The sequence below is a fragment of the Oreochromis aureus genome, linkage group 20, assembly GCF_013358895.1.
Source record: "Oreochromis aureus strain Israel breed Guangdong linkage group 20, ZZ_aureus, whole genome shotgun sequence".
Taxonomy (NCBI): domain Eukaryota; kingdom Metazoa; phylum Chordata; class Actinopteri; order Cichliformes; family Cichlidae; genus Oreochromis; species Oreochromis aureus.
The window spans coordinates 4,937,953-4,960,232 of record NC_052961.1 but is presented as its reverse complement, the minus strand read 5'-3'; the positions used below and the strand labels follow the sequence as shown (position 1 = coordinate 4,960,232).

At 44.7% G+C, this 22,280-nt stretch overlaps 1 protein-coding gene across 2 annotated transcripts; it reads right to left on the bottom strand.

The window, feature by feature from the left end:
- Nucleotides 1-857: 857 nt before the first annotated feature.
- ccdc120a (coiled-coil domain containing 120a) lies at nt 858-21,333 on the bottom strand. 2 transcript variants are annotated; one of them, XM_039604886.1, is made up of 12 exons: nt 21,121-21,333; nt 12,741-12,877; nt 12,311-12,496; nt 12,033-12,150; nt 11,787-11,914; nt 11,346-11,459; nt 10,988-11,129; nt 9,059-9,115; nt 8,143-8,242; nt 6,168-6,955; nt 4,553-4,826; nt 858-3,977 (listed from the first exon to the last, which is right to left on the bottom strand). In XM_039604886.1, the coding sequence occupies exons 3-12, from the start codon at nt 12,356-12,358 to the stop codon at nt 3,872-3,874; spliced, it is 1,875 nt and encodes a 624-aa protein (XP_039460820.1). In that variant the 5' UTR covers nt 12,359-12,496; nt 12,741-12,877; nt 21,121-21,333; the 3' UTR covers nt 858-3,871. The 2 variants fall into 2 exon arrangements, with proteins under 2 accessions (XP_039460820.1, XP_031614997.1); XM_031759137.2 differs by lacking the exon at nt 12,741-12,877.
- Between the last annotated feature and the right edge of the window lie 947 nt (nt 21,334-22,280).

The following is a 22,280-nucleotide window of genomic DNA, read 5'->3' as shown; positions in this document are numbered from 1 at the left end:
TTCACCTTTAAAATGTCTTAAAATCTTCTTCTAAAGTGAATCTGTGACCTGAGAAACTTTCTTTGATGTATCATAACCTCTCAAGTCTTCACTCGCTGATCTACCAACTTGGTCTGAGTTTGTAGTCACACTGGGTCATGTGACCGCGGCTTCATTGTGGGGGAAGCTGGAGGTCAGGCCGGTTTCAGTGAAGCTGAATTAAAAAATACAAAGCTGGGACTGGGTCAGGCAAAGCTGCAACTTAAGAACACAGAGCCAACCGCACGCTGAACGACAATCAATAAATACAGACAGTAGGAACGTGTGGACACAGATCCTGATCAATAACTTATGGATTAATAACACTGACTTCACAGCGCTGAAAAAGCTGCATTTCATTCACGGGCATTTTCATAAAATCATTTCTCTGAAGCAGAGTACCAAAAAAAACAAAAGAAAAAAAAACCAGAATAAATTCAAATTCATCAATTAACCAGTCACTACTGTGACGACTGTGACATTTCCTGATTGTCGCTGCAAATGCTTTTTTTTCCCTTTCCTGAAAGAGCGTTAAAATTTTCAAAGGGAAACTTGGAACAGCTCCTCTTATTGCTTCAGTCGGCCTGGACCTGGAGTCCCGGTCAGCTCAGCAGGACAGTGGCTTCACCGAGGGCTCCGAATGGGGCAGAAAGTCTGAGTGGTCTTGCAGCTTTCCAGCTGCTGATGCTGTTTCTCCACATCTGGATCTCATTTAAACCACAAATACAGAAACCTCCAAAGCGATCCCTCTTAATCAATCGAGTGTCTGATCAAACAACTCCCGGTTCCCTTAGACGTGACTATTTTCGTCTTTCTGTGAAAATAAACTGTGTCGCAGCTGCAGCTGATGACTGTTTTATTATGGATTCATCTGCTGATCATAATCTGGATTCACTGTTTAAAACAAACACAAACAACAGAAACTGGGGAGGGGTTTCCACTGCAGGAACTACGGGTAGCTGTGAGGTATTTTCCTTGAATTGGTTCCAAAGTCATACAACAAAGAGCCTTTACACTTCCTGTTAATGCAGAACCCTCAATGAATGGGAGTCACTGGAGCCAAATGGCTTGAATATTCATTAACTCTTCTTCTTCTATAATTTTCACAAATGCAAACAACTTTCTCAGCTGTCACTCTGCTAATGTGTGCTAACTGTTAAGGCCTTATGAAAATATAGAAGCAGCTGTTTGTGGTGCATGAAGGCGACTGATCTCAGGAGGCTGTCACATGCATAATAACTAAAAAATGATATTTTACCACAATCCAAACCCTCCAAGTTTCAGCTCCATAGAAAAGAGTATTGGAAACAGCGTACTGCCAAATGAGAGAAGCCTAGACCAAAGGGGATGGCAGCCAAACAATTAGTGTCTTTTGCTTTTTATTGGCACAGTGGTTGAACATTTTGAGGGGATTCCTGTGATGTCTTGATGTTCTATTGATCTCTAATGATAAACTGATGGCTTCACCTTTAACATTTCTTAAAAGGATCTTCTAAACCGAATCTGTGACCTGTGGAAGAGCGCCAAAGAGCCCCACTTAATATGTACCATCTCAAGCACATTCCCTAAAGGAGGCGGTTATCGACCACTGAGCATGTGCTTTTGTTTTGCCCTGAAAGGAGTCGTCCAGGGCAGGCTTCTGACAAAATATGTGGTAGTCGTCCAAATTCTAAGTTTATACTACAAGTGTTTGAGTTTCATTTGTCACAAGTAGAACACAGCAGGATCATGTAAATTACTCTCGGGGGTTTAAGTTAGGAAACTGCCTGGAATGGGCAGCTAGGAGGCCATGATGCACCAGAATTCATGCATTGGCTAAAGCGTCGACTTTGCACTCGGGAATTAAATACTGGTTTATTTGTGATCTGACTGAGCTGGACATGCACATGCACCTCTGGGCTGAAGTCATAGTAAAGTTGTGTGAGTTGCATGTGTGAAAATGGCTCTTTGATAAGAAACAGCTGCCAGGGGAGCAGACGGTGTTGCCTGGCAGTTAAAATGTCCAGTTCAACTTTCTGTGTTTGTAACTTCTCACTGCAAAGTGCTGCTAAAGTTAAAAACTTTACCATAAAACCTCTTCGCTGTTCCTGCAGTGGAAACCAACAAACTATCCAAACCTTAAAATGATTAGAAGTGAATTACTAAAATGAAAAGTGTCAGATATTCACATTTCAAATCCTTTGACTCGGTTAAAAAGTCGAGTTTTCAGAAACCAAGTGAACATTTCAGCAGTTTGTATCGGCTCTTAAAGTGTCCCGTTTGCAAGCATCTAAAGTTGTCAGATAAATTAACGTGTACAGAAAATGTTTCCCTTTTCAGAAGAAGACTCGTGAGCACGTCAGCTTCAGTGAGTCACTCTGCAGCAGTGAGGTGGGAAGCTCCTTCTTCTTCAGAGGATTTATTCTGTTCTGTTCACGTTTGGTTTCTACTCGAGGGCTCTGCAGCTGCTTAAAGCCACAAACAGCAGCAGCGACAGTTCAGCTGGTGTCAGGAGTAAACTCTGTGCTCGAGTTTTAGTGCAGAGATGTTGAGTCCAAACAGGGAGAACGCTGGAGAACCTCACCACGATGCTCCCTGCCTGGACTCACCTGAGGGATCGACAGGTCACCTGATCAAGTCACCAAAAAGTTCCTCTTTACGCTTTGCTGGTTGGCTGCAGGTAGCTGGTGATGTCATCTGTCTTCAGAGGAGGTATGTCCTCCTCGTCGTTGGTGTTTAAAGAGTCTGATTGTCTAAGCACAGTCTGAAGACGAGGGTGTAGAAACAGAGCCACAGACACCTTGTTAAGTTTCTGCTTTAATCTAAAACCTTTCAGAAAATGGCTGCATCCCTGAAAGGACTCCAGAAGTCTTTTTTTTAACTATCCCAGAAACAGGAACCTCTGAGAGACGCTGTATCTCCAACTGCAATCTGAACGCCTGAGAAATAACGATTTCCACGAAAGCAGAGAATCGTCTTCGGCTCGTCCATCTGCAGCTTTTAACAATAAATCTTAAAATGTATTCAGAAAAGACGCGTACAGCATGTGGCTGGTGTTTCAGCATCAGTCACCGTAGGAACCCGAACCTTCTTTTCTGAACAGTTACGGCTGCTTTTGGTCACTGATCATCGGGCTGAGTTCGTTCCTCTGAGAACTGAGACTCCATGGAGCAAAGAGAACCAAAGATTTGACCACGACCGTTTACGCTGTTTACATCTTAGAAACTAAAATCCCTCAGAGTAAAGTAGCCGTTAGGATAGTTTGAGAAATCTCAGGGCACGTTGTGCATGTGAACATCTCTAATTAGTCCAGTAATGTAGCATCTTCCACAGCAGCTGACGCTTTGGTGGCAGTAATCAGGGTGAAGCAGAACGATACGGATTACTTTCTGAATCCAGGCTTTAATGCCTGCAGGGGACAATCTCCTTCTTTGGACCACAGAGCGCTGCAGGAACTTTTTCCTGTCATTAGTTCCTAGTAGAACTGATGTTCCTGGAGAATTTGGTGGAAAAGCAGCTGTTGACTTAAAGTCCATCCCTGATAGAAGAAGTTCATCGAGCAGAGCAGCAGTGACCCGAGCAGCGAGGAGGATGGACCTCCAACATGGCTGTGATAAAGGAGGGAGGAGGGTTGGACCTGGTCTGGGGTTTGGTTCATTTTTACAAACAGAAGCTTGACCCTGAGGGCAGACGAGGACGAGGTGGGCGGGGTTTTCCAACCTGAACGATCAGGAACTTCCATCCATCAGGACCAAGACAAAGGTGTGTTTGATTCAGACAGCTGGACACGCATTCCTTCATACTGCTAATCCCAGGAAGCCAGCCTGGAATTAGTCCCTTTGCCTGCCTCCCAGCATCGTGATTGGTTGGTGAGTCAGACCAGAGTACCAGGAGACGGTTGGTCCATTGGTGGATCTCTGAGAGGGACTTCCTGTTTCTGAGCAGGGAACGAGTCGTGGTAGAGCGAGCCATCCACAGACCTGTAGGAAGGACAGAAATGGATATTTACCCACACAGCAGGAAAGTCTTCCTAAAAGTCGCCTCACTTGCGCTGACATTATTTGACCTTTTTGGTACTTTAACACATTTGTTCTCATTTTAAATATCACTCTGGCAGCTTCAAAACAAACATTACTGCTGAACAGAGAATAAGTTCTTCAGGGTTCGGACCGACCGCAGTGACCAGCAGGTGGGAGCGGATCTGTAATGAGGAGACTTCAAGGCTCAAAGCTGAGGAGAAGCGCTCTCTGCTGAATACGTTTTGACTAATTTACACTGATTACTATCATCGAGCTTGAGGATAATCATGTTGGAAGATCTAAGCAAGTTTTTGCTGCCGTGTCTGGAATAAAGAACCTGCTGTGATCAAAGACGAGTCGGACGCTCTTGCTTTCAAAGACTAGAAGTGAAGAAAACGCGTCCTTCGAAAAGAGGATCAAGTAGATTTTAGCAGGTTTTTTAAATTATAATCTACTTTTAGTCCGGACACATTTGCATCTTAAACTGTGTAACAAACTTCTGAGTAAAAAAGGGGGCGTGGTCACCTGACCCATACCTGCCGTGCAGCGGGTGTCCGTGGAACGTGGCTGAATGCGGCAGCGTGTGTTTGTGATGCGGCGCAGCGTGATGATGATTTGTCTCCGTCTGATAGGCCGACTGCTGAATGACACCGTGTGTCGTCCGTCTCCGCTGCAGAGCCCCCCCTCCTCCCGCCTGACCTTTGACCCCTCCATTCATCTTACTGCCGTTGGTCCCTGCAGTCACCTTTCCATTGGCCTGGTTCTGGTGCGAGGAGCCTAAGGTGTTCCTTAGGTACCAGTCCCTCAGACCTATCAATCACACATCAACAGCTCATCACAGTTTCTGCTCCTATCACCACACCGAGAGCAAGTTTCACGCTTTGGAGCTGAATTTTTCTGACTTTAATCGACCTAAAAGTGTTTGTATTGCACTAGAGTCAGCCAGCCCAGCAGGTTCAGTCCAACCTTTGAATCTCCTGCAGACTTTAAACCATATCTTCTACCTAGACACAGCTGCTCTGGTGTTAAAGACTCTCAATATAACCACTGTTGTCAATTACACCCACATCAGCCAAAACCACAGTGGTCTGTTGCACTGTTACGTATACTGAACCTTGTGCTCTTAGATTAAACATAAAAAAAAAAAAAATAGAGGAAGTCACTTAGCTAACCGATCACTCACGGGTTAGCTAAGCTTCATGAACGGGTTGAGGTTTCACTCTGATTCTTCTGATGGTTACAATCCGGGTGTGTTAAAACCACCTGTCTCATTATGTGTCACCACACGCTCGTGTGGTAACGACTTATCTGTCTGAATACACAAACCCCGTTTTATCTACTGGGGACTATAAACTCAGTAAATGAACATCAGGTTACAAGAAGTGAAACTAGAAATGAGGTAACAGAAGGAGTGAGCGCCGTTTACCCTTCAATTTAAACTCTATGGTAGTGCGCCTGAGACTTAATAACTGAGTATACAGACAATAAAGTTGACTTGATGCAGTGTAGATAAATTAAGTGATGAAATAAACAACAGGCGGTGACCTCCAGTTTACACTGAGGCAGTTCCTGGCCAAGTGTGAAAGAGCGGGAAAAAAATTAGCACCTCCAACTCCGGGACTATGGAGTACCCTCTCGGAATCCAGGATGAGTTGCTGCCCCAAGTGAAAGAGTTTAAGTATCTCGCGATCTTGTTTATAAGTGAAGGGAGAGTGGATCGTGAGACTGACGGAGGGATTGAGAGCCAGAGTAGAGTCCCTGCTCGGTGGCTCAGGCATCTGAATAGGATGCCTTCTGGACGCCTCCTAGGTGAGTCTTACCAGGAGCAGACCCCGGGGCAGACCCAGGACATGATGCAGAATCACGTGAGGTCTAGAGAAGTCTTGGCTTCTCTGCTACACAAACATATTTGTGTTATTCTGTCTGACTTCCACCAGGTGGCATCACCTCCTCACTGCAGTACATCAGTAGACAGTTTCTGCAGCACTGACCCAGTTTTATCTCCATCCCATGAAACATTTAACACGTTTGAGCTTCACAGCTTCACAGATCAGCAAACATCAGGAGGTAAGAGAGGCTGAGCTGTAAGCTAATGAGCCCCAAAGCCTCCACAAAGGAAGTGCAGAGCAGCTAAAGGGTAACAATACTCACCTTCCAGGGCGAGGGCCTTGTGGAGGCTCCTGGTGGCCTCCTCCAGTTGGGAGTCCTGGTTGGGGGGCAGCTGAGGGGGTCGGGGCGGCAGCAGGTGGGGGTGGGGGTCAGGCTGAATGGCGACCAGAGGGGGATTGTGGGTATCAGTCTGGCTCTGCTGCACCGGGAGGAACGGACCGCACGATTTGGTTCGGGTTACCGTGACCCGCCGCTGGTCGCCTTGGGGACCGCGGTAGGTGGGCGGGGCTCCTGATGGCTGCTGGGAGTAGCCATTGTAGACTAGCTGCTGCTGCGATGTGATTGGCTGTCTGTGGGGCTGAGAATGCTGTCTCTGCAGCTGCTGCTGTTTCCCCCAAACATAGTCCAGCAGGACATCACTGTACCCCACTCCTCTTCCTCCTCTGTCTCCCCTTCCTCCTCCTCTTCCTCGCCCTGCACCTCCCCCTTTTCCTCTCCCATCGCTGACTCCATTTGCCCTCGACCGTCCGTCTGTCAGCGTCTCTGAGTTCCAATATGCTCCGGCTGTGTTTGTTCCTCTGGACCCCGGCAGCCCGTTTACCCACAATCCCCCCTGCTGCACCCCCACATCATCCTCAGGAGGGGTGATGCGGTCCAGGAGGCCATCAGAGCTGTTACTACGGCGAGCTCCGTTAGCCTTGAGTCCTGCCTCCCCTCCTGCTCCAGGGTCAGAGGGGCCAGAGGAAGAGGAGTCCTGAGAGCGAGGGGGAGGTGGAGGAGGTTGTGAGGGAGGCAGTGGGAGGGGCTTCTGGGTGTCCGGATGCTCAGTTCTGAAAGACAAAAGGAAATATTTTCAGTATACAGAGGGGAGGGGCTGTTTGTGCTTCCAAAACCAAACATGATGAGGTGACGCTGAACATGAAACCTCAAGAAATCTGTGAGCTCCAATTATGAGCTCACAGACCTTACAAGCACCTCAGGAAACTTCAGAAAGCTGGTTTATGATTCTTACTGTCAGCATTAAGACTGGCAATAGATTTCCACAGTCGCAGCACTTTTAGCCAGCGAGCTGCTTCAGGGGTCCGCTGCACAGCTACCATCACAGCAGAGATTTGTTACCACATGAGACTTCCTGTCATACAAAACTGCTAAAGAATTTAAGTTTCCATGAATGAATATTAAAAATGCAACAGTACTCTTCTGTCTCTGTTTCCTGCAGCTTCAACAACGCTTTCAACAAGAACCATTTGAGTTAGAATAAATACTCAAGAAGAACGTCTCTGGACTTCCCCACAGGGGGCGCTGCCTATGAATGTAACTCAATGTAAACTTCACAGGGTTTTTCTTTCAGACATAATTTATCTAATATATGATCATCATTTGGAAATAGATGCCATCAAGGCAGAGCGTCCTTATCCAACCAATCAGCACACAGAATGCAAAAATCAGCTCTCCTGCAGCAAAAATTAAAAGCTCAGTTTCATTTTATGTTTGCTCATATTATCAAAACTGTATTAATAAGGAACTAAACTGAATGTAGAAGCAGCTGTGAATACCTTTTTAATGTCAAAGTCTGTACAATGAGGTTAACAGACAGCACACTGGCTCTCCCAGATCAGCTAAATCTGCACCGTAGCTACATCTTAACCACAAACCCCCTGAAACCACACGCCTTAACCTACAGTGCAGCCTGACATGCACCGCCCTCAAAGGGTAAAGGTCATCTGAGCTGCTCGTTCGGAGTATCCTAACAAAAACACACCTGTTTGCTCTTCCAAGTGAAGAAAAGTAATGGAATACTCTTTTCTTCTGAATGAAAAATATGAGTTACTATTTACTGTAATTGTCAAAACAGCTTTTGAAGTTTTTTTCCATTTTCTTCTCTTCTGGTACAATAAAACATGTTTATGAAGAATGACATTTTCGCCCTGATGGAGCCGCTGTTTTCGGGGACATGAAGAAGAACAGAAGCTGAAACTGTTCGTGGACTTTAACGTGGATGTGCTCTGAGCTGTACCTGTTGTGCAGGGAGTTCCTCCTGGTTCTGTTTTGATAGAAAACCTCCACTGGAGACCCAGAAGAAACCAGCAGAGGGCGACACTGAGACACACCGTCATCTGCCAGATACACAGACAGAAATTTACTTGTGCTACAAATATTAACTTTAATTGAAATCTATAGCTTAGTTCAATTTATAAAAGCTGTCAATCATTTATATTTTCCTTATGATATTTTAAGTCAGGATGAAGACAGCTGTAACCATGGTAACTGTATAGATTATGTCAATTATTGCCTCAAGATGTTTGTACATTTGACATAACACATACATAAAAAAGCAGGTCTTATAATTTAAGGACATGTGATTTGAGAACAGTGTAGTAGGGCAGTTGAAACCAAACATCACAATCATTAACACAACCCTTACAAAGATCTATAAACCTGCACGTTATGAAATAGATAAAATAACTGTTTGATGTCTAGTATGCAAAATGTCCTTTGATAAAAATATAGAGAGAAAATAAAAAGAAGGGGAAAAAACATTTGTTAAAAATAAAAAAAAGCTAAATAATCAAAACATCCTACGCCAAATCAGTCTGTTCGCCTATTCACTGCCAACAACCCTGCAGTTCTCCAAAGTGAGACCAGAACTGCATTAAACTTTTACTGTTATTCCTTCTGTCAGCCAGCTGACGGCGCTGCAGCTACACTAACAGTTTTACAGTGTGTGTTTGCTTGTACATCCATCTTTGCGAGGACCACTGTGAGCTTCAGAGTGAGAGTCGGTGCACAGGACAGACTTTCTTTTTCAGGGTTAACATCAGAATCGGGTTTATGTTCGGGCTCAGGAGTGTTGGAAAAACATTAAGTGATGGTCCTCGTACAGATAAAAGGGTGTGCGCGTGTATGTGTGTGTGTTTGTGCATGTTCGTTACCATTGTCGTGTCCTGTTGAGTCTGATGTCGAGCTGCTCTCTGACCTCACCGTGTCGTCTGGAAACACACACACACAGAAACAGAGTAAGAATAAAAGCAGGAAGACGCTGGTTTCCTCATCTTCCTGAAACAATGGCTTCTCATCTACTGCCAGCAGTGAGTGTCTCCATATGTATGCATGTGTATCTATGAATGGAAACTTTTCAGGCCGTCACATCTATCGCACTGACTGCGCCTTCTGCGTCTTTAGTCCTTTGAAGACCCTCCAAAGAGGACGGCTTTCAGGAACCTGATTAATTTTGTTGTGAAGTCAGTGAGTGTGATGTAAACAGACCCATATCTTTGACTAGAGCTGATTGCAGGGTTTTACTCGCAGCGCGAACGTTACATAATAGACTCAAATGAAAACGTGAGATGTGATAGTAAAGATGAGATTACAAAAAGCAAAAACTGTATCCCCCTTTCTCTCCTTATGTTGACCAGTCCCAGCCTCTGACCACTCGCATGTGAACAAACTTGCTCAAATAAGAAAGGCCTTCCATGTCCATGATATGAAAGTTCTCCTCACCTAGGAAGGGATTAGTGTCTTTGGCCATGAGTGAGATGCCAAGGTAATGTCGGAAACCTAGGAAGTGCAGTTTCTGAACCCCTGGCGGGGGTATTCTGTAGACTTTTAAAAGTCAGTCAGAAACATTTACGTTAACTTGGGAGTTTTGGGAACTTTTTTTTTTAAACCTCTTGAACTCGTTGCAGAAATCTGAGGACCAGTTTTAAAGGTTGGTGAACCAGTTGGAGAGCCTTGTGATGACCTGGCGATCTGTCCAGAGCCTGGCAAACTGGAAACATACCAGTCCCCACATCATTTAGAAAATGGATGGATAAGTTGCAGAGTGTGAAGACTCGTTGCAGGGTTCTGGGGACTCGTTTCTGATGTATGAGGACTTCTGAGGTAGCGGGACTAGTTAGAGCGGTAATAACACTAACTGCAGAGGTTTGAAGAGTAGTTGCAAAGATCTGAGTACACACTGCACAGGTCTAGGAACTAGTTTAAGAGGTCTAATAACTATCTGCAGAGATCAGTAAAGTGCAAAGTAATTTGTGCCTCCTATCTGTGAAAAGTGCTGCATAAATGAATACTATTTGCTTCATAATGTCCTGAGGCATCTGGGGGAGGTTATTTGATGCAAACCAAATTCAGGTTCATGGCCTGCTGACATGAGATGCAGGACGTGTTGTGGTTGGTGTTTGATGTGCCGACAGAGAGTTCCCAGGGTGACCGGAGTATCACTGAGTGAGGTGACTACTCTGAAGGGGATAGTACCCAAACTTCAATCAGGCTTTCGGTTTCTAGAGATACAGGTATGTACGTTTTTGATTAGGCCTTATAAACACGACATAGCAACTATACCTGAAGACCTCTCAACTGGAGGATGACAGTATTTATTTATACAGCACCAGTGCACAACAGCACTTGCCCTGCGAAGTCCTCGTTGTTTTTTGCAAGTGCTCCCCTATAGAACAACGAGATGGGTCAGGTATCATCTGTATCATAAATGTGTGCCAGGTGAATATGGCAGCAGAAACCGGATACTGTGTGTGTGTGTGTGTGTGTGTGTGTGTGTGTGTGTGTGTGTGTGTGTGTGTGTGTGTGTGTACACTTGTTTAGACATCTTTGTGAGGACATAAAATTGGCATGCTACTATACTTGTGGGGACCAACAGTCACTTATGGGGACAAAAAGCCCGACCCCACGAGTTTAAAGGCATATTTGAGGCTCAAAATGTGGTTTTGGTGTCAGGGTTACAATTAGTTATGGTTAGGTTTAGGCTGAGGGTTGGGATTAGGCATTTATTTTTGATGGTTAGGGTTAGGGAGAGCGGCTAGGGAAAGCATTGAAAACAAGTGTGTGTGTGTGTCTGTGTATGTTACCTGTGTGGCAGCCTCTGTGGACAGTCCTCTTGCCGTGGTGTGTGTGTGTCTGTGTGTGTGCATTGTGTTCAGAGTCGCTGTGTTTCCTCAGAGCTCCACTGAATAAATTTTTCTTCGGCTTCGAACGCTGAGCGTCTTCCTCCTGAAGAAGAAAAAAAAGAAAGAACACACACAAATACGTAAAGGTCACACCAACACATGCACGCACAGGGATATACAAACAGACTGCCTCCGTTCGAAACACACATAAAGGTCAAAACTGTTCCATCAACAACAAACAACACACACACAGAGGGACAGTAAAATTCTCCACCATTGTTGAAATTATTTAGAGTCAAATCATTCCTCAGCTCCTCACCTCTACTCGACACTTCCTGTTTCCCTGGCGGGACGTCCCACCTCTCCTACGAACACAGGGGGGCTTCTCGCCTGCCTCCAGGGGGAAATCACTGGGCACTGCACCTGTCAGCTCCTGACCCAGGAAAACACAGGAAAACCCAACTTACAGCTGTCTGACAGTTACTGAAGTAATCGGAGGTTGGGGACTGGATAGAGAAGACTAGTTAGAGACATAAAAAGAGTATCTGCAGAGGTTCAAGCACCAGATAAAGACGTCCGAAGACCACGTGGAGAGGACTAGTTGCAGAGAGGGATAAAAGGATTAGTTGGAGAGTGAAGAAGACTAGTTAGTTGCAGAGGTCTTGGGACTAGCTGCAGAGCTAAGAGGATTTTGGTTAAGATGGGGATGCACTGCGAGTTTCTCAGTCATGTTCTCATCTCTTTTTATGAAATCACTTACAGCTTCCTGCAGACAGATGCGTCTCAGCTCAGCCAATCGGCTGCTAAGCAGCGCCTGGAGACTCCGCCTCCTCTCCTGTAGCTCAACCATTCGCTCCCTCTGCTTCCTGTCTGGGCAGGTGAGAGGGTCTGCAACACGCATGCAACACGCAAGCAACACACACACACACACACACACACACATAAGAGACAGCTAACTGACAGACTCGAGAGTGTAGCATCACCACATGTCAGCGTTTATTCTCACCAGGTGCTGAGATGAGTTGACCTTTGACCTCCATGGCTTGTGTGTCCCATATGCCCTCTCCACCTCCTCCTTCCTCACTACTCGACTCCTGCTCACCTCCCCAAACACTCTCTCTCACCTGCAACACGTTGTCATCACAAATAAAGGTTAGTACAGCAAGCTAGCACATACCTGACACTCCCTGCAGTCCTGATGACACTGACAAACCCTGCTGCTCGTGTGATGTCAGCACCATGTTTTGACCAATTAGCCAATCAGAACCTTCAGGACTTTCTCACCTTGCGACTGGGTTCATAAGAGTTCCAGTAGTTCACTCCTGTGGCCATCCAACAGTCAGAACACCAACCACAGGACTGCTTCACTAACTAGGCGTCTCACTGCTCGGTTAGCTGTTAGCTGACGGTGAAGCTTTAGTTCCACAACGGGCCTGAAGAGGGAGGCAAACAGTCTTCAGAGCTTCTGACCTAGGAGGAGAACAAAAGCACAAGAAGAAGAAGAAGAAGGTGGTAGAGTGAGGACCAATCAGGAAGTCAATAAAAGATTATAAGCTAAAGTTCAAAACAACAGATTTTCTGTCACAAAGTCACAAATAATATCAAAGTAAACATTTTAAAATGTAAAAACTACGTGCAGTTAGATTGAACATAGAACCTTAACAAATACATTTACACGAGAAATTACCAATGAAAAAGAAAGGTAGAAAAAAACCTTTCTAAGAAATATTTGGAGTCGCTCTGTCTGAGCTGGCGACCCTGCCTGGGTTTGATTCCATCCTGGACCATTTCCTGAGACACATTTCTTGTTGCCCTCTCTTTCTCTTTCCTGTCTACTCTTCCATATCTATCCTGTCCAATAAAGACCAAAAGAAAGAAAGAATTAAAATCACCAACTCTGGAGGACGAGGTCTCATTAGCAAACTACAGCACAAACAAATGTTTAAACAGTGAAACACGTAGGTGCACGTATAATATGGGGGTTATGAAGCTTAAAAAATAAAGCTCCTTTCAGCTGCTCCTTTATTCACAGCGCTCGTCAAGGCAGGTAGTGCCGCACGCTTGATTTGGCCGATTTATGTATACTCCATATGACTCTATATGTGTGCGTCTGTGCATTAAGTGACCTGTTAAACTCCAGCAGCATCAAATCTTGCAGTTGTTTGGCCACGTTGGTGGCTGCAAAAGCCAGTAGCTCACATTACACTCTCATTAAAATGTGCAACTTTGCAGCATTAAAAAGCATGTTTATTGGCTGGTATGAAGAAAGGTTTGGTCTCTGTGGACAGCTGTACAGTGGGGATTTTTAATAACGGATCCATTTGCATACTGGTGAAGCAGATGTAGCTGCTCGGTGTCTGCAGGGTCTCACCTCAGCTAACTGCAGTCACTGAACTGGACCTCCCCAATCTTTTTGTGCTGCTGTTGCCTTTTGGAGCGATTTTAATGGACGATCAAATAACACGGCTTTTTCTGTGATACAAACTTCTTTATTAGCACCAATTAGCAGGTAGGTGTGCCAGTGTGCTGCACCCACAGGAACACTGGAAAATATCCTGACCTGGTTCTCACAAATCTGTATGTGAAACTGGCTTATTTGTAGATGCTTCCAAGCCAACAGAGAAGCATCAATCTCGCCCACCTGATTCGACCCAAACACCAACAAAACGTTTAGATTCACATTTTAATCGCAGATTTGTTTTACATGTAAAGAAAGCTAACCGAGTGCAGGTAAAGTTCACACTTCACATAAATGCTTCATACTGTTTTATTCTTTAAAAGCTCAACGTGCCCTAAAGTAGCCGGGCTCTACAGTTTTACCAAGCAAACAGGAGAGGATGTTGCATTCATTAGAGGACGAAACAATCACATTTGGTGCTTTCGTGAGAGTTTTTACAAAGAAAACCTACAAATAGTTTGAGTTCATGGTGATAATTAAATATGTCAGCCACTAAGGATGACTCAGAGGTTTTAACAGTGTGGAAAAGGCACAGCCTTGAAGATCCCTCGGGTTAGGGTTTCAGTCTGTGTTGGTCGGTCTCAAAACTGGGATTAAATGCACAATATGAGCAGAGATACAATTTAAATGGATCTGAAACAATGAAGTATTTTCTTGTGGAGCTTCGTGATTAAACACGCAGGTTTGTGTGCTGGAGCTGCAGACAGAGAGAGCCGGCTCCAGATTTACTGGGTTTAAAGGAAAAATGTGGAGAGAACGGCGAGTACTGACATGCCTCAGACAAAAGACACACACACACACACACACACACACACACACACACACACGAAGGTTTATCTGTCAGTCTGTAGCCAAAACACAGAAAGACCAAAACACATGAATCCCATTTACAGTGAGAGCGTGGTCAGGCAACAGATGTTTGAAGCTTGTGTGACCTCTGCGTGTCTGTCTGGAGAAATATTTTCTGGACCTTTGAAAATCAAAATATAAAAAAGAGAGAGCGAGAGCTTAAGCAGTATCCTGCCTTGTGATTGGCTGAGAGCAGGTGTTTGATCTCCTCCTGCTGGTTGGAGGAGTGAAACCAAGAAACATCGGTTCACGAGGTCTGCATCATCAGACAGCAGCAAAGTCACAGCGCGATGGAAACACGCTCTGAGCTTTTGTAACATTTTTACACATAAACTTTAACCATCTCCAGCTGTTCTTCTGGTTTTACTCAACATTCATCAACAGTTTTTTCTAATCCAACCTTATTTGCAACACTGACTGATGACAGTGTCACTGAATTTAAGCCTATTTAGTTCAAAAGCCCACAGAGGATAAAAAAATACACCATACAAGCCTCTTTTTAAGAATAAAGAGGTTTTAAATGTTAAATGCTGTCAGTGGCAGACTGCACGTCTGGAGCGTGCAAATGTTTCCTTGAAGAACCTGAACAGCAAACCTAACAATATTTAGTAAAAAGCACAAATAAGTTCATGGATCTCTGAGAATCCAGACTGCAGATGTCTTTCTGTAGTGTTTGCAGGACTACGTTGTGCACATACAGCCTCTCTCATGCAACATCTACCTGCCTGTTTGAGCATCTGTTATAACAAGCCAATCAAGACCAGAGCAAAAGGTAGTTTTGCTACCTTTACATCTGTTCAAAGATTCTCATCTCCTGTCTGTTTCCCTCCCAACAGGGATTCAATACTAAAGAAAATCTTATAAAACAGCACGACGTCACTTCCCATCCTGGAAATGTTCCAGCCCAACAGAGGAAAGCAGACATGAAGAAAACAACAAGTGTAACAAGTGTTACTTAATCACGAAACAACAAGGAGTCTGAAACCTCTGAGCACCTTTACCCTCCAACTGGAGGAGAACGAGATGTCCTCCGACAGCACAGCCCTGAGAACAGGAAGTGAAGCCCAACAGGAAACAGGAAGAAGGAAATGAGTGATGAAAAAAAAGGGGAAATTGGGGGGGATGGGAAGGACTGACTGGGAACAGCTGAACTGGTTGGTAACACTGGTGTGATTCACGCCACAGTATCCAGCAGCGGAGGATAAAGTCTCACACGAAAGTTCAAGTTTGTTTAGAAATGGCGAGGATCAGAGAGGCGGAGCTTATAACATTATCACCGTCTTCTTCACACAGATGTTGAAACTGTGTAAGGAAGATAGCAGCAGATGGTTTGACGTCCTGCTTCTTTGGAAAGCTTCCTTTAGAGCAAAGAGTTAGCGTAGAGACACAAAGTCAATGTAGGGAGGAGGTCAGGGTGGATGATGCAGGGATGTTCATAAAACGCTTTAAAATGTAAAGTTAAACTGGCTTTTGTTGTGACCAGTAAAACACATCTACTGACCCAGGTGCCCAGGAGGGCAAAAGGTTCTGCTGATCACAATAAAACAAGAACTAATTTGCAGTAAAGCTTTTTTTGTTGACTGTGTACGGACGCTGAAGTTATTTCAGTATTTTCAGACTGCTTCTTGGAGCCACTGGTGAGTCAGGCATGCAGGGACGAGTGCCAGGAGTCCACCAGGAGACGGAGGAAAAACAAAATTACAGCCTCTACTACTACAAAAAAAAGAAAAATGTACAATTTGACACTAAGATCATTGAAAACGGGAAAAGAGCAGCTGTACGTGACATTTTCCTGCCCAAGTTGGCAGCTATTGTGAAAAATGGGTGTGTGCGCCAATTTTGGTACCTGTATCCACTTGTGAGCAATTTTCATGACATATGAAGTCATCTGCTGCACGAACTACACCGATCTCACCGAGTCCATGGAGTTCGAACACAGCTTTTACTGCTCGGGTATTTATTTGTTTGACATTACAGAGGAGACTTTTATAAAAGGTGAAAGTTGCAGCACAGATGCACTGATCGAAATACTGTATCTGGATTTTAACGTTAAGGAGTTTTTCCCTCAGGGAAAACCAAACAAGTGTGGAGATGAGCCAGAGCTTACTGACGGGGTTTTCTGACACCAAATGCTCTGTCAAATGGTCTCCCCCTCCTCTCTGTCCTCCTCCACCCTCTTACATTCCTGAGTCCTGCCAGGTCGAGTCCAGACCTGCAGCTCCTCCCTTCATCCATCAGCGGCTCGATTGATCAGCTTCAGCTCGTCCGTCTCCTTGCGCTGTGATGGAGTGAAGTCTCCGAGACAGCTGCAGAAGTTCTGACTGAGCGCTTTAGCCGCTCTGATTCTCCAGCCTGTTGTTTGTGCTGTGAGGGCAACACGTGCTCTTTAAGGTTGGCGTGCCTCGGTGTTTTGTTGCGTCTCGTCACCGGAGGTTTGCTTCCACCGATCACATCTGTTTTCCCACTCTCACACACTCACAGCCTGGTCTTTGACCTTGTTGTCTGTGTGTGTATTTTGGGGGAGGGTTGGGGTGTCACTCTCACCTCCCCCCTCTCAGGTGTTGCAGGCCTAAACAGCTGATCTGATAACACCCCACTGAGGCCAATCTGTTTCCAGTCTGAGTGCCTGCCCGGATCTCTCTGAACCAGCACAGCCTCCATCATCACTCAGGAGCAAACGCTTTCAGAGCCTCGACGCTCTCCCACGTCACAGTCCAGGGATCAGACATACGAAGGATGCGTGCACACAGACGACACACAAACACAGCTTTTTATATTAAAAGTTCAGAAATGCAGAACAAGAACTACAGCTACGTCCGATTTCCAGCACTAAAGACTAAAAATGATACAGCTCTTATTTTAAACCCTTACCTTCTTCTGTAAATGATTTAATAACTGTAATTAAACAGATTTAATTTGATAGATTCTCACTTCGTCGTCTCTTTTGTTTCAGTCGTGGAGCTTTAACAGCTGCTAGCCTCCATTTATTTTGTGCCTTCAGTAGTTTTTCATCTGCTTGTGGCGTCAGATCTGAGATTACCCAAAACTCATTTTTCCTTTTCTCCGCCTCTCCAGTGAATGTCTCGGCTTTATATTCTGTGAAAATGTGCTTCTTCTTTGCTGCTGACCTAAGACAGTATTGCATTCATTCACAGCTAAAGGTGAAAACATGAATGATGCTCGTGAACATGCACAACACTCCAAAATGACTGGAATTCACAAAAAGAGGACCAAGCACATATGAAGCTTTATAAGTCAAACAGGAAGTGCAAAGGTTTCTGCCTTTGTGGACCTTTAGTCATGAATCTCTACAGTTTAGTGCGTCTGGCCCGAGAGGTCTGCACTGTGAGGACTGAACCTCAGGTTTAACTTGCGTCTTCAATGTTACAAAGTTGGGTCACTTCTTAGCCGTGCATCAGACTGGCACTCTGTCCAGGACGTGCTCTGCCTTTCGTCCAATGACAGCTGGGACACACTCCAGCGCCTCTGCAACCCTGAACCGGTCAAGTGGTTAAGGAAATAGATGGTTGGTTCACTTCTTATCAGCGCGCATCACTTTCATTTCGTCCAGTCTTCCTCCCTCAGCTGGTCGTGGCAGATGGCCCCGCCCCTCCCTGAGCCTGGTTCGATCAGAGGTTTCTTCCTGTTAAAAGGGAGTTTTTCCTTCCTACTGTCACCAAGTGCTTGCTCGTAGAGGTTGTCTGATTGTTGGAGTCTTCTATAAATAAAACTTTAGTTGAATTATTGGAAATTATGCTGCAGACCTAACCGACCTGAGAACTCGAGATAACGTGCGTAAAACTACCAGCCAATCAGCCCTCTGGAAAAAAAAAAGTGACAGAATTCCTTAAAGATCCCAGAGACTTCTGTGGTCAGGGAGTAAGAGGATCTAAAGTTTTTGTCTTTCCTGAATGACAACCAATAAGAAACAGATTCATAGAAGCAAATTATTCCTTCACTCGTGACCCCCCACCTCTCCAACCCGAAGACTCCAGATCAGCAATCAGGCTTAGCCTGATTGCTGATCTTAGGTTAAGTGAAGCCAGATAAGACAAAGATATCCTGAGCATGCTGGACGTGCTCCAGGATTCGTCCTCCAGATTCTGCTCAGACTCACAACTGTGGAGTTTTACTCGCCCACAGAGCAACACCAGAACCAGAAGAAACACGTCGGGCCAATCAGGATCTGACGTTCGCCGCTAACAGCAACATGATGTAAACAGAGAGGAGCTCATGAGCCGAACAAGTCAACAACAAATCGAACATTTAAAGATGAGAGAGATTAACACATCAAATGCACAGAAGAGGCTCAGCACTTCACACTGAACACACACACACACACACACACACACACACACACACACACACACACACACACACACACACACACACACACACACACACACACACACACACACACACACACACACACACACACACACACACACACACACACAGGGAGAGTTGGTGATGAAAGGCTGCAGCTGCAGACAAAGAGATGCAAATACAGGATTTAAATATTCAGCAGAGAGAGATGGATGCTCTGTGCGTGTGTGTCCTCTCTCTGCCCTCACACTAAACCGCGAAGGCAGGAGATCACAGCAGCACTAATCCTGTTATCACAAACACTCTCAGTAGGAACTGAACCACGTCTCCGACCCTCTCCGGTCCAGAACCGGATCGGTGCGGTGCTGCGTGACCACGGCTTCGGCTGCATTTACATTCATCTCACCAAACTCAGGCAGAAAATCAGAGAAACACGGCGAACATATAAATCACGCTGCCCAGAGTTCACCGATCGTGTCCTCACAGCAGCAGCAGGTTCATACGAGTCTGTTCCTGCTATTCTGTCCACCCCACCTACACATCAACTCTCCTCTAAAAGTCACCAGCAGTCTGAGTACAGCTCAGTCACGGACCGGCTTAAAATTCAGACATCCACCACACGTTCACCTGCATACAGCTGACTCCTGATGGAGAGCCCAGAAAGACCACAGGTTTGTCTCCACACCATGTCACAGCCACAGACGTCCACTAAAAATCACACATTTGTCATAAATTTACAGAGCACCGACTCCTTCCTATGATCCCTGTCCATCAGAGCTGTTTGATCTTCACCATCAACACTCGTCTCTGGTTCCAAGGTCAAGAAGACGACATGTTTAATGTGCTCTTTTTATAATTTTACCCGATGAACCCAGTTAGTTTACCGTGACAGAAGCCTTCAATCTAAACCCCGATTACAAAAAACAGACTCTGTGTAAAATCTGACTTTAAATAAAGAGAACACACTAATTTGAAAAACTTTTAAGCCGATTTTTACTTGAAAACTGCATAAAGGTGACACATGAAACGTTTAAACTTGGACGTTTTTACTTTCAAATAAAAATCTGCCCATTTCTAATTCGGTGCCAGGAACACGCTTCAGTAAAGTCGGAACAAGTTCCCCGCTGTGATTCATCACTTCTCCCTTTTGACACTGCTCGCTGTATGCCTCCCATTCTTCTACTTCAGGTCTCCTTTGTTACAGTTTTTGTTTCATAATCCTCCAGCTGGTACAGGTCTGGACTGCAGGCAGGCCGGTTTAGCAGCCGGACAGTTTCCCTTATACGTGTGCAGAATGCGGTTTGGTTTGGTTTTTGTGTTACTGAAAAAAGCAACAACTTCTCAAAAAAAAAAAAAAAAAGATTGACAAAGCTGCACATATTGTTCAGCGTTAATGTTGCCCTCACAGATGTGGTGATGCCCGCATCCTCGTGGATGCTGGCTTTGAACTTTGTGCCGGATGAGCTGCTTCCAGCAGGTTTTGATGGGGCAGCGCGACAGCGTTCACTTTGCCTCCGTCCATCGTTAATGAAAAGAAGGCAGCGGCGTTTCTTCAGATCGTTTATGGCTTGTTCCTGAGCACAAGCATTGATTTCCACTTCAGAATCGTGTGTGTCTGTAATGCTGTGCTGATTGAAGATCACAGTGAAGGTTTTCAGCTTCGTCTCTGTCAGCATAGCAATAAAGTTTTTTAACAATGTCATGAACAGCAGATAATAAAATCCCCAAAGCTTATGAAATGTTACCTTCATGTACTTTTATTACACATGTTCTAATGAAGACTTCACCTTACTCTGTGTTTCGTTTTATACCCAGCAGGCTTCCTTCCCAGTGTGACCCTCAAGAGACTTGTGTCTCCTCCTGGGATCAAACTGGGGAGCTTTCTCCTGTTAGGGTGGACATAAAAACCACCACACTATAGACACTCTTCTCTTTTTACAATTATCTAAAAAATAAATAGATTATTTTTTAATCTTACACCAGTCTCCTGTTGCCCCTGTCCCAGCTGTGTGAGACGTCATCAGATTGAAAAGGAACAAAATTTTTCCTTAACAACATTTTTTATGTTCTCCTTGCACAGTTTTTAATTAAATGTCGGGTTTAGGTCATCTGTATTCTATATTTTATTCTCGGAAACACGTTTGTCTAAATCTCAGCATCAACTGAATAATTAATCTGCTGATTTATTGAGATCTATTAGCTGCCGTGACACGTTTAAAAGGAGTCAGCACCTTCCCTTAAAAAAAGTGCAGACATTTATTTTCATTTAACTTTTTTAATTTATTTTTATTCTCTGATTTTTCTACTTTTGTTTTGCCATTAAAGTTCTGATAGTACCAAGACCTTCATCTTTACTTCATAACTTATTTAACTGTACACGGCTGCAGACATAAGTCCATCTAGGAAAGTAACGAAGGTAAGGCGGGAGGCGAACCAGCAGCGGTGAAAAGGCTGTAAATACCTGCGAGTCTGAACCATCCTGTTTTCAGACCAGGTGTGGTCCAGCTCCAGCTGTCCTCAGGACGGGCACATCCGCAACAGGAGCCGAGAAAAATGAATTAAAACAGCTTCAGTCCCGCGGATCAACCCGCCCGTTTGTCAGTTAAACTCCGCTTTTCTCCTCTCAGCGTCTCTGAGCTCTGACTCGCTCTCTCTGACTCTCAGCTGAGTCCCACCAACAAGCTCTCCGCTGTCACCACCCCTCCACTTCCGCTCTGCCGTGTCAAACTAAAACCACAAAAGGAAGTCGTTTCACATCTCCACGGGAATCCGATTAAGCGATGACGTTTGAACTCTGCGTTTATTAAGGCTGTTGTGTTTTTAACATGTTTTAATGCTTTGTATCTTGTTCCACTTAATCTGAACAAGCCCCTAAAAAAAGTCGAGGATCACTGTCGGCCTCTCTTGTTTTTATTACCACTAAGGTCAGTTTTTAAAACCTTACATGTAACTACAGCCCAGCCCATGTAGCAGTATATTAATGACTAACCTCATATTGTGGATGGATTATCTCAGATGTTCTCCTGACTGAAGTTTGGTCCGTTTACAAATGTGATTGCATTTGTCCCTAACCATCGGGAAACCTCACGTTATCGAGTGGAAAAAGTTAGTTCATCCTCCAGCTTCACTGTGTTTGTGTTATGCTAACATAGCTGTGTCGCTAGCAGATCATTGTATACCAGCTACTCCAACTTTCAGTAACCCTACAAACGTCACTGCTGTTTAGTTTTCTGTCCTTATTTATGTCGGAAATGATAGCAGAGCTGCACGTTTTAATTTTTCAGACATCCCTCAGTCAGAACATGATATATCCTCTTTAGATGGAAACTAGCGAGCTAACTCCCTGCTAACTTCGAACTCAGTTAAACTTCATAAATTCTGTTTTCATGGAGTCCTGGATGTTAAACTGAATTGATACACCTGGTAAAGCAGCCACACTGATCATTTTATTAAAGATGAGAGAATTTAGGCAGTTTTTAACTCTCAGTGATGCTGCAGTGTTCGTTTGGGACCTGAAGCGGAGTTTGGACGGCTAATTACGTCAGACTTAAGACCGGATAAAAGTCCAACATACGCTAGCAGTAGCGCCTTATGGCAGCACAGAAGTTTGAAGTGTATTTT